The sequence below is a fragment of the Semicossyphus pulcher genome, unplaced genomic scaffold (genome assembly GCF_022749685.1).
Source record: "Semicossyphus pulcher isolate SPU_LCO1_2020_fin unplaced genomic scaffold, fSemPul1.0.p SCAF_11, whole genome shotgun sequence".
NCBI classification, from domain to species: Eukaryota; Metazoa; Chordata; class Actinopteri; order Labriformes; family Labridae; genus Semicossyphus; species Semicossyphus pulcher.
In genome coordinates, this window is record NW_027211615.1 from 21,098,286 (window position 1) to 21,110,543 (window position 12,258).

General features: G+C 44.5%; 1 protein-coding gene across 2 annotated transcripts in view; it reads right to left on the reverse strand.

The window, feature by feature from the left end:
- The window catches only part of ches1 (checkpoint suppressor 1), a 69,827-nt gene that overhangs the window by 39,372 nt on the left and 18,197 nt on the right, over positions 1-12,258 (reverse strand). For both annotated transcript variants that reach the window (XM_069686599.1, XM_069686607.1), the window contains one exon: positions 600-1,199. In XM_069686599.1, coding sequence (XP_069542700.1) covers positions 600-1,181 — 582 coding nt within the window. In that variant the 5' untranslated portion in view covers positions 1,182-1,199. The remainder of the gene's footprint in view (positions 1-599; positions 1,200-12,258) is intronic.

A 12,258-nucleotide genomic window follows, 5' to 3' on the forward strand; every position in this document is an offset into this window, starting at 1 on the left:
AATTTAAAGATGAGAAGCCCGTTAACAGCATTAGGGGGGACAATTTGGAGAAAAGCAGGTTGCAGGACATCTCTTGGGTTTTTTTTGATTATTTTTATATATTACTTTATTGGATAGGATAGCTGAAGAGAGACAGGAAATGTGGAGAGGAGAGAGTGGGGGATGACATGCACCAAATGACCGGCAGACCGGGAGTTGAACATGCGTCGAGGATTGTAACCTCTGTACACGGGACACCTGCTCTACTAACTGAGCTAAACTAGCATCCCGCGTCTCATGTTTGAACGTGGTGTTGCAGTGGTGCTTCCTGGATCAAGCACTGCTATCAAACTTCAATTAATTATTTCACGAAGTCAGGTAAAATGTTGTATAACCACAAGCTGTCATATTTACACCTTTTAATTAGAAACTATGCAGGTTTTGCAATTTCCTTTTTTAGTCATTAAATGTGTCCACAGAATAATAAATGAAGTGAAAAGGTAAACAATGTTTTTTTTTATGCAGCCAAATTTCTACACTTGGTAAATTGTAATGGTATGGGAATACAAATGTGTAGATGGATACCCAGCCCTTAGCTTGAGAAGTGTAGGGATGTTTACCTGGCTCCGGTCTTTATCCACCTTCTTGAAGCATTTGTTTAGTGACAGATTGTGGCGCACTGAGTTCTTCCAGCCTGTGGGGGCGCTTGCAAAGTAAGGGAAGTGCTCCAGGATCCAGCCGTAGATATCCTTCACCGGCAGCCGCTTGTTTGGCGCATCCTCGATGGCCATGAAGATCAGGCAGCTGAAGGAGTACGGAGGTTTTCGGTTCGCGCCTGCAGCCAAGTCGTACGCTGAGTGTGCATCCCCAAGCAGGGGGTCGTCCGGGGAGGGAGACGAGGAGGAGGGCGAGCGGGGGTGCTGACCATCAGGGTCCTGCAGGGGAGAGACGCTACGCAGCCCCGAGTGGCTGAAGCTGTTGAGGAGGTCGGTGCTCTCGTGAAGCCAGGAGAGGCTGGTGAGCTCCTCGTCCTCAGCCTTGGAGAAGGAGGCGGACAAAGACAGGGAGAGGTCGGCCGCCTCGGCCTCAGATGCTGCTGTGGCGGCGTCTCCCTGCCGGTACGGTGGGCTCATACCCTGCGAGGCACTGGCTCCACTGCTGGGGCTCTGGGCCTTCTTACTGGTGGGCATGGTGGGTCCCATCCAGCCCAGGGCTCACTCCTGGAGAGGGTGACAGCAGAGAGAGGAGGAAGGAGCAGGGTAAAGGAAAAGGAGAAAAGAAATTAGATTAAAATTCAGTTGCCTTTTTTTACAAAGAGCTTTAATTTTTAAGGCCAAAGGGCGGAGACACGCAACAATATTTTAACCACATTCCCAATTAGGCTGTTACATCAGAGGGGAAAGTATACACCATCATATTGCTCTGGGGCTTAAGATCCAATTCTGACTGGGACGGCAAATTTAGTGCTTCACTGGCTGAGGAAATCTTGCCTTGTACAACTACCCCCTAATTACAAGTGTACCAGCAAAGTATTGACATTACACGAGGTTGCTGTCATAAAATACAGAATACTGTTAAAGGTCTAATAGTTGGGTCAAACACTTTCACATGTCCATGCCAGCAGAAAATGTTCTAGTTTGGAGGAATGGATGAGTGCAGACTAATCTATAACTGCTGGATTAACAACATTACAAACAATTAAGTGTCCGATAGTCGGAGTTCCACAGCAGGATATCTGTGACCGGAGATGATCAAGATTGGGAGGTTTGCCAAGAAAAGAAACGAAACAAATTAGAGTGTGAGTTCAAATCCGCCCCTGTTCTAATCAGACCATTACTCTCCTGAAATAAGAGCAATGCTGTGCTCGTTAGACGCAGGCAGAGTGTGTGTAATTGAAGGGGACTGGTGCTGAGTATCACAAGGCACAATCAGAAGGCTCACGAGCGGGCCTTTGATTGTCCTCTCGCTCAGACAGCTGTGGGAAGCAGCTAAATGTAATCTGCTGCACTCACCCTGTGAACATGTTTCACAGCCTACACACAAATACAAATACGGCATCCTCACACACACACACACACAGAGACAGATGTGAGTGAAAACCTAAAATATACATGCACACACACACACTTATGAAAGCACACACAGACGTAAGAGAACCATTAGGACATGGGGATTAAGTCCAGATATGTTCTGGCTGGCCCGTGTGTGGTGCGATCGCTCTCTAATCCAAGGTGATCATCTGCCGATCTGTCCCCTCACTCTGCGTGATTGACTGACAGCTGTCACCCATGGCAACCCGCGGTGGCGTGACAACTGTCACTTCACTACAGCTCCGGCTCCAGCTCTCATTCTCCTTTCTTTTTGTCTTCTCTGAGTCTGTCGCTCTTCCACCTATCCTCCTCCCTACTTTTTCCGTACTTTTTCACCAGCAACTGATAACTCTGCTTAACAGTGTTGATAGGCTGTAGCATAGACTGTGTAAAAAAAGATGGACGACATGACAGCACCCCAAAAGTGACGCCAAAACATCTGTATCGCCCCCTGCTGACTGGCTGCAGGTCTTAAAGCCCGCCTCCTCCGTGTTGACAGATGAAACATACACGTCAAGTAAATGGTTCTCAAACATAGTTTCTGTCATTATAAGTAATTTTTCATGCTGATGTCCAGGTGTCAATTTTATTTCAGAAGTTTGGTTTTACTTTGTTATTTGATGATAAAAAAAAGGGGGATGTAACGTCGTGATTGACAGCTCTGTTGACAAATACGGCTCCTGCAGCCGATCTGTTCCTGGATTAGCAGAGTAGAGGAAGAACGCCGAGGGGAAACGTAGCTAAAACAATCACTACAGTCATTGAAGTTTACATATCTGTGATCGTCTGCTTCAGACCAACACAAAGAAGCTGTTCTGCTGTTGACTGTTGCGAGGGATCTTTGCCATTTTTTTTTGCAGGTTAAATGTGTTGTTTGGTTAGCGGAAGGGACGGGATGTCAGACTTCTGCTCAAAAGACGCAAGATGCCAGCGCCCGCTTTTGGGGGTATTTCGGCTACACTTTTGTACAATGAATGGAGGTGGAGACTCATCCCCCATGTACAGTCATTGGGCTGTAGTAGAAGGACGGAGCTAAATATAGAATTGAAATGTATAGCTGCTACGCTCCTGATTCACATATAGTCGGCCGGCCTAGAGTCACCCCCGCTGCTCCGTCCCACGGCGCAGGGAAATGCTGATGTCTTTGATCTGCTCTCCACTTCTTCACTCCTCTCTTTTCACTCCTCACGCTTCCTGACAGCTCGCACGCTCATTCAACAAGCTGTACCTGTCTGAGCTGCGGCGTTGTTGCACCAATATTGACATTGAGCGTAATGAATTCAAATTGCTCCGGCGACGATAACGCCGTAGCTGAAAATAGTCAGCGCAAAATCAAAGGGATGGGCGAGGTGGAGAGGGTGTTTGACAGGCTTTTCAAGGTGTGTGTGTGTGTGTGAGTGTGTGTATCAATGCATATCTTGGTGTGAGTGTGTTTGTCTTAGGAAGGAAGTGGGGGCATCATTGTTCCTGGTAGGAGTCCTGTGCAAAGCAGAGACGGCTCTGATGCTCTCTTTCTCTCCGTCTCCTCTTCCTCCTCCTTGTTATGTTGCCATAGCGGCGAGGGGGCCATGAAACATTACGGCTGACAGTAAAGTCATCTCATTTTACTGTTGCTATGACAACAAACTCCTCACTGTTGGTTGGGGCCAGTGCGAGCTGCCGCCCAAGCCTCGTGCCTGAGTGTGTGTATGCGTAGATGCATGTGTGTGTGTGTGTGCCATGTCTCCCGTGGGCTCTCATAAAGCTTAACACACTCGCTCAGCTCTAAACAAACTTTCATGCAACTTCTACAGCCGCCCCTCAGGACCGACTGCTAAAGGACAAAGGCAGATATCGTTCGAGTTCAGACTAAATGATGCCTGCTGCGTGTGTGTGTGTGCATGCGTGTGTGTGTGAGAAGCATCCTCACATTTGTTTGACAGATGGGACTGTGCTATTCTCTCTGTCGTCTTCGTTCTCTGGATCTCTTTTGTGTTTGCATGCTTTGTTTTGATTTGTGTTCATCTCTGTTTGGCATGTCCACATTTGGCTTAGCGTGTGCATGTGTTTTTTTTTTTTTTGTTTGTGCGTCTGTAATTACACACTCCATCCAAGTGTCTGTGCATACCGATGCGATTTGTGCGCAGCTGTAATCTGCACGGTGTGTCTCTGTTCTCGCTGTGACCCTGGCACCACACTGCTTCTGTTTGCTCTCTGCACCCTGATAACATGGACTTTAAAGACAACATTCAATTAGAGTAAATGGCTTTCTCCACTTGAAGCAGCAGACTTGAATGCTGAGAGGTTGGTGGTACACTTTAGTCAGATTCTTGTTTCTATTATCACGCCGCCATGAATATAGGTTCCATAAGACTCTGACAGGTAACAAAGGCTGGAAATTACCCTCCGAGTGAAACAGCCGGCTGCTCATTATTATAAATGGCAGCAAAGCTTAAACGATAACCGGCTTAAACTTTAAATTGTTTAAGTGATTTTTTTTGAGAAAATGATCTCAAGTTTCCTGGTTTCAACATCTCAAATGTGAAATTGTATTACTGTACTGTACTGTTTAGACAATTTAATCAATTTGCAGGGTCTCAGTTCATAGAGATGTAGCACATAGTGTTGGCAAAAATAGTTCAACATTTTGGGTAATATCCGTCACTTTCTTGATAAGACTGAGAGGAGGACATTGATACTTCTCTTCTGTGTATTGCATCATGCTACCAACAGCAGCCAGCCAGCTTAGCAGAGTGACTGTCAACTTCGCAGTGACGACAGAGAGTGACTACAGCTGACAAGAAATAATCTAGTACATAACCCCCTATAAAACTATGTGTCCTTTTAACACTTCATCTCTTTGTATGGATCAAACAAACAAGATATGACATGCTAATTGGTGAGCTTTAGAGACGCTAGTAGGCAGATATTAGCTGTGTCCCAATCCAGGGGCTGCAGCCTTCGATTGTGTCACAGAAGCGCGTCGAAGGCTGTCCCAATTTAAAGGCTCCTTCAGATGCGTTTTTGGTTTCAATTCAATCAAATAGCTAGTGTTACAAGAAAACGAAAAGGCCCTTGAAACAAATTCACTTTAAAACAATCGGTTAACTTGCTCGTCGTTAGTTACGCTAGCTAGTTAGCCTGCTAGCTACCTGTTGCTAGGCGATAGGAGCGGCGTTTGGTGACACAGGGGTAAACCAGACCGCTTCATTTCAGTTCGGCTTTAACGGTCTACGCAGGCTGTGAATGGAGCATCCTCCGTGGACCGCCTCCTTCGAAGGCTGCAGCCTGTGGATTGGGACACAGCTATTGTTAGCTTTTGACAGAGCCAAGCTAGCTAGCCAAGTTTCCCCGGTTGAAGTTATTATGCTAGGCTAAGCTAAGCGTGTCCTGGCTCTAGCTTAACGTTAAACATACAGATGTGAGAGTTATATTAATCTACTCATCTCCTCTCAAAGCAAGAAGGAAACTTTTTCTTCATCTTTTACCCATAAACTCAACTTAAGAACTGAGTAGCGATGAATCCCATGTCATGGAGTTAAACGCCGTCGAAAAAGCTAGTAAGGTACGTTTTGTCAAACTACGTAATTATCATGATTTTTAAAAGGAAACATATATTTTTTAGAGAGCATTGTTTTGTCCCCTTTACTGGATAGGACAGCTGAAGATTGACAGATGGGTCAGAGAGAGAGAGGGGATGACATGCACCAAAGGGCCGTGAGTCAGAGTCGAACCCGGGGTCAAGGGTTCGTGAAGGACTTTGCCTCTGTACATGGAGCACTGCCCTTACAACTGAGCTAAACTGGCGCACCAAAGAAGAACATTTTTAGAGAAAACAATAGTTTTCTTTTAGGCTAAATTTAACAATTATGTTAAATATAAATGCAAACCCAGATGTAACGCGTCGCTCTGAGAGGAAACCATCACAACATTCCTTACTACTAATTATGAAAATCCTGTTTTGGAGGGAGTACGCCTATTTAAAATTTGGGACCCATTTTTTCACCCAAATCTTTTACAAATCTTCTACAAATAGAAATGAATCAGAAAGCTCAAACTGAGCTACATTTGTCATTGCCAGGACTCATTTGTCACTGCATGTCTGACAAAATATTGACAGTCCTTTTACTAAGTGCAGATTGGTTCCAGCCGTGTCAAGCGTCAGCTAACAGTGGTGCACCCTAAAAGCAAAACATTTTTCAGATCAATTTATCAATTCACTCCAGTGCACTCTGCAAACAGACAGAGAAACAGTGTCATGATCCAACCACTGATTAGAAGCTGTCAAAGATTCTCCTTCGGAAATCAACCATCAAATTTTAATATACTGAGATCAAAGCTTGTTTGTTTAGAGAAGATGATCGAAATGAGACAAAACCAAGAAGATGTGTTCATTTTAAAGACACACGCTGACCTCTAAGTAACCCTGCCGACCTCTGACCTCAAGACTCTCTGAAGCCTTTCTTATCTGGAGTCAGAGGCCACCAGTGTTTACATGCAGGGAAGAAGGTTAACAAACTCCTCTGAGAGCGGAGACGGTGTAAGCTAATTCACGCGCCCTAATTGACAGCGTAATCATCTAACGCTGCATTCATGCTCTCGCGGATACCCGTCTAAATCACATGCCACATTTACGTAATCCTCTGCAGATCTGTGTTCCCTGTTGGCAGCTTTTTCCGTCAGACACTTTGTGTGCTGAAGCCAGAGGAAACGTTTCAATAATGTACATCGTTTCTCCAGTCTGCTGCAATATTAGCCGAGCTGACTTTCAGAGAAATCCCCCAGTCATCAAGTAACAGAACCCCCAAAACCACATCAGGGCAGAAATATTAAAATAAAACCTAGATAGGCTTATGACATGCTGTCAGCAGCGCCTTTATGCTCAGCGCTGGGCCTCGGCGGACTGAAGCGACTATTACAACTTTGTCAGTTTGATCGCAGCTCATGACACACGTTGCATGTCACATCCTCCTGCTCCGCGCTTTCCTGTCAGTCTTCACTATACAGCCCAATAAAGCCAGTGCCATGAAAATAATCCCCACAACCCAGAATGGAGTAGTAATAGTAGTGTAGGAGATAGTGGCGAAGAATGGAAGAGAAGCTGGTTGGAGTTATTACTTTGCAGAGGGGTGAGCTGAACCTTGTGGCTCCTCTGGCCACAGTGATAAAGCAGAGAGTCAGATGCACCGAGGCAAAACTAATCTGGAGTTTTGATGACAAAAGGACGACCTTTATCCCTCCTACACATATGCTGGATGGATGGAAGGGGGGAAGGAAGATCAACAGAGAGAATGAGAAAATGAGAAGTCTCTCAGAGACTGGGAAATAATAACTTCTGCTACATATATGTCAACACCAGTTGATAGAAGCCTTGTGATGTTCTCCATTCTCTGCCCGTGAAATCGTTTCCCCCCCAGTTTCTGCATTTCCTGCTTTTCCCGGACGACAAATATCATGGATCCAGAGGGCTTTAAGGAAGCCAATCACATCCTATAAGGTCTGACTGTGTCTTCCTTTTATGTCATCCACAGCAGCAAAGAGTTATGGGATAGAGGTCAGAGGTCAGGGTGTCCCAGAGGACTGCTCCTGACCCCGAAGGTCCCGGCTGCTGCTCTCGGCTGCCTCGGCTGATATAGTCAAACACGCACACACACACAGGGGTTTTTTTTTCTTTGCCTTTCCCTCCGAGGACTGATTTAGTCTCTGCAGAGGACGGCGATTCACCAGAGGAACACTGGACTGGTTTATACTTGAAAAGCAGACAGTCAGGAACTAAGAAAGAGTCTTGTTCAAATATAATACTCACTAATGTCTGTGGAGGGTTTAACGTAGTAATGTTAAGGATACTTAAATACAGCGGCTCTCAACTGGTCTTGCCTAATGACATATCACCACCCAGATTTCTCAACCACTCAAGTGTACATAAAATATGGTGCACCAGAGACGGCTACTTGACCAGCAGGCAGCAGTGCGAGGAAAATATTCCCTCTACAATTCATTTAATAAGCAGCCGTTTTTCTCCAGAAATAAACTAAAAAAGTGCAACATAAATACGACTACTGAACGGCTCATCGAGTTTCAAGGAACTGTAGCTGGGATTACCCAATCAGTGGATACACGGAGTGTGAAGAAACTACACCACAAGTACACGCACGTCACAGGAAACCTTCAAAATAAAAGCACAGCATTTTTTTTTTTCAAGCACACTGAAATCAGCTCCACGACCCACTTTTGGGTCCTGACCCACCAGTTGAGAACCATGGCTTTTAATAAAACAAATTGCCAAACATTTTGGAATATTGCTTCATTAGTTTCATAAAATTTTCACAGATTTAAGAGATTTGCAATATTTTTCCACTCCCAGAACTGTTGTCAGATTCAGAACAGATGTTTGTCCTGAGGATTAAATGTGGGGGCCATGAATTTCTGTACAAAAATTTAGTGCCAAGTGGGGCGCTGGTTTAGCTCAGTTGGTAGAGCAGGCGCCCCATAAACAGAGACTACGGTCCTCGACGCAGGTTGGAGTCCCAGTCTGGTTCATGTCATCCCCCACTCTCTAATCCCCACATTTCCTGTCTCTCTTCAGCTATCCTGTCCAATAAACGCAAAAGCCAAAAAAATCTCTTTGTATTATTATCTAAAAAATGTAGTGCCAAGTATAATCCACATGGTGTTGTGGGTTATTTCATTGGAAAGTTACAACTTTGACCAGCAGGAGGCACCAGAAGAGGAATCAACAGTCGGAGGACTCACCCTCAGGGCACCATGAATATCGGTAACAAACTGTGCGACCACGCGTCCAGTTGATCTTGATATATTTCAGTCCAAAAATGTTAATATCATGGTTTAAAACGTCTGAGAATCACCAAAATTCATTCTCTGGGGATGCCTTGATCGTCTGTACTAATTTAATATTTAATATTGATCACATTCACTTGAGATATTTCAGTGTGGACCAAAGTAGTGGAGCAACATTTTTTATCCCTGGAGCCATGGCTTGGATCCAGCCTCTGAAATTGGAGGACTGGCAGCTTTATTCTGTTTTATTCCATTGTAAATTGGAAATCTTTAGATGATCAGACAAAACAAACAGATTGAAGATATCACTTCTGGCTCTGGGTGTTGAAATAAACATTTTTGTTTCTGTATTTATAAATATTATAGTCTAAAGAATCTACGAATTAATCTGGAAATAACTGAGAGATTAACAAATAAAGCGCATATTTGTCAGTTTCAGATATGCTGTAAAATATATTGTCCAAAATGCAAAATCAAGCATCCTTAATGTACATGGCGTAAATTAGGTCAAAGCCCCTAAACACTATAAATGTAAGTTCACAGCCTGTCCTGCTACAGGATTAAACATTGCCCACTCCGTCTATTGGCAAACCAACTAAGCAGATAATAAGCACATAATATAGAGTGTATTTAGGGAACTGAGGCCCAGAACTTTCACATTGAAAAATGAGAGCACAGAACACATCAATGGGGCCACTGCGTGTGCTGTAAGAGCAGCACGGTGCTGCTTTACTAAAAAAAGCAAGCGCACACATACATGAGACGCTCAGAGAGGACATGCGGAGAAATGTGCGGTGCAAGGAAATCAAATACTGCCAGTGAATAATTCAAGACAACACACACGCGGACACACGCAGCCTCCCTCCTCCAAAGTAGGCTAACCAACAAAGCAAACAGACATTTGCATCAGGCAAACACAGAGTAAGTTTGGTATGATTCATCAGCAGCCAGCGATCATGAAGTCACGCTCAGCCTCGCTCTCTGAGGATGAACGAACAATCAGACACACACACACAAACGCAGACACACAAGGTTGGAAATGTGGACACTTGAAGGTGACTTGTGTGTGTGTGTGCAGCCTGAAGGTCCCTTAGTGGAACACAGGGATACTGTGCGTGTGTGTGTGCGCGGTGAACTGCCTGCGACAGTCAGGTCAAGCTTAAAAAAAGCCCGGGCCCACGGCTCCAGACTTCATGGTAATGGCCATGACACACACAGAGGGGCCCACGTGCAATCACACGTCGGTGCACGCTCGCTCAGTTACTCGCTCGCTCGGTTGCTCACTCAGTCGGTCCGATCTTTTCTCAGTCACTCCGTTCAGGTCAAGTCGGTGTGCTCTCCTGGGATGCCATTCAACAAGCTGTGTGTGTTGGAAATCATTACTACTACTGCTTCTACCAAATAGGAGGGTTGGTTTCTTTTTTTGACCCGGTTCCAAGGTGCTAACAGATTTAATAAGCTAAGAGGCCAACAAGTTAAGTGCTTCAATAAGTGCTCTTAAATCCAAAATGAAAGAAATAGAGGTGGACTCTTTCAGATGTAGATTTTTTTACCTGGTTGCAAAAGCGACGGCTAGAAATCTAACGTTTAAAATGCGACTTGCTGATGCTTTTCTGTTCTCTTTTGTGTTATTTAAATGCTATTTTGTCTGTAACTATGTGTTTTTTATGCTGCTGCCTGTCTTGGCCAGGACTCCCTTGAAAAAGAGATTGTTAATTTTAATGGGACTTTTCCTGATTAAATTAAGGATATAATAAAAAGTCAGGGAGTTGTTTAATTAGCAAAGAGCTAACTCATGTAGCGAACACGGAAGTCCCTAGCTTGTAATTTTTCTGTGGCATGAAACATCCCTCTTGCCGGTTAAAATGATAAATGTACACAAAAGGCCCGAACAAAACTCCCTGTGGTTCTCTTGTAAATGTGCTCCTAATCTAAAGATCATTTGCAAGAGAAACAGAACTCTTACAAACACTCAAGTGTTGTTGGGCTGTGTTCTTGCAGGAACAACCACGTGTCCTCTCGATCAGCTGACTGCAGCTTGTCCGAGTTATGCTTTTATATGTCTTTTATATTTCATGTCAATGAAAATTCAGGCACCGTTAAAGCTGAACTGAAATGAGACGGTCTGGTCTACGGAGGACTTCCTGTTTGCACCACTAAACGCCGCTCCTGTCACCGAGTAACAGGTAGCTAGCAGACTAACCAGCTAGCATAATCAACGTCACGTAACTTAACCTATTATTTTAAAGATAATTTGTTTCAAGGCCCCTTTTGTAACACTAGCTATTCGATTGAGTAGCAAAAACTTTTGACATTTAAAGGTTTATTCTTCGGCCGCGCAAGAGTCCGCCATTATATTTTAAATCTGAGTTTAAGAGAAAGCAGAACTAGCTGCTAAGCTAGGCTAAGCTAATCCCTTCCTATCTTGAGCTCCATTCTTCCGACATGAGAGGCCTTTAGATAAATTTAGCATTGAAAGAAGGTGAATTTAACTAAATACAGAACTAGTTCTTTAATTTACTCATTAATTATGTCCATTTAAGTAGAGTCTCCAGTTAAAACATTCACGTGTACCATGAAAATAGTTGCTTTACTCAAATTAGCTTGTCAAATTAGCTTGTCAATTTAGCGTTGGGACCAAGCGTCTTTGAAGCACTTCTCAGAAAAGATGTGGAAAAGTAAGAGATCACAAATGTTGACAGCTGATCCTAAAAACTCAACGAAGCTTCCTGATACAATAAAAAGATTTAACCCAGTTCAGATTTGATCAAACGCTACAAAACAATCAACGCCAACAAGAAGAGTAAAAATGATAGAAAGATAACCCTCCCTCACTCGCTGTTACCACCTTATCCTCCTCTCCTCCCTCACCCGGTCCCTCCCTCGCTCCCTCTAAGGCCCTCCTGTCTTTTCTCTCTGACAGTGAGCAGGTCCCTGCTGGCGCTCTCTGCTCTTTTACAATATTGTGGGAAAGGAGAGAGAGGGAGAGACGGTAAGAGAGAGAGAGGGAGAGACTGCCAGGAACACTATACAATATCAAAGCGTCCAGTGAACAGCCAACACAGCTTTGATAGCGGGCGGGGAGGGTGCGGGTCAGGAAAACGTGAGGAGGGAATGCTCGGTGAACTCTTTAAAGAGGGGACATGATCTATCGGGATCCCCACATTGAGGGGAGACCGGGGTGGGTGAAGCTTTGAGGTGGTGAGTGTTTGTCAGCTGGATGTCCTGCAGTCAAAAACAGAAAAAAAAATTAAGCCGGCCCTCCTCTCTGTGTCTGTCTGTCTCTCCTTCTCTTCCCCCCTCTGGCTTTTCCACTTATCTTTAACAAACAGCAGCTCAGGCTCTCAGCCACTGGCCGACAGTTTGTCCCGACAAACAAAAAACCATGGCAACAACCACTGGAAGAGCCTGT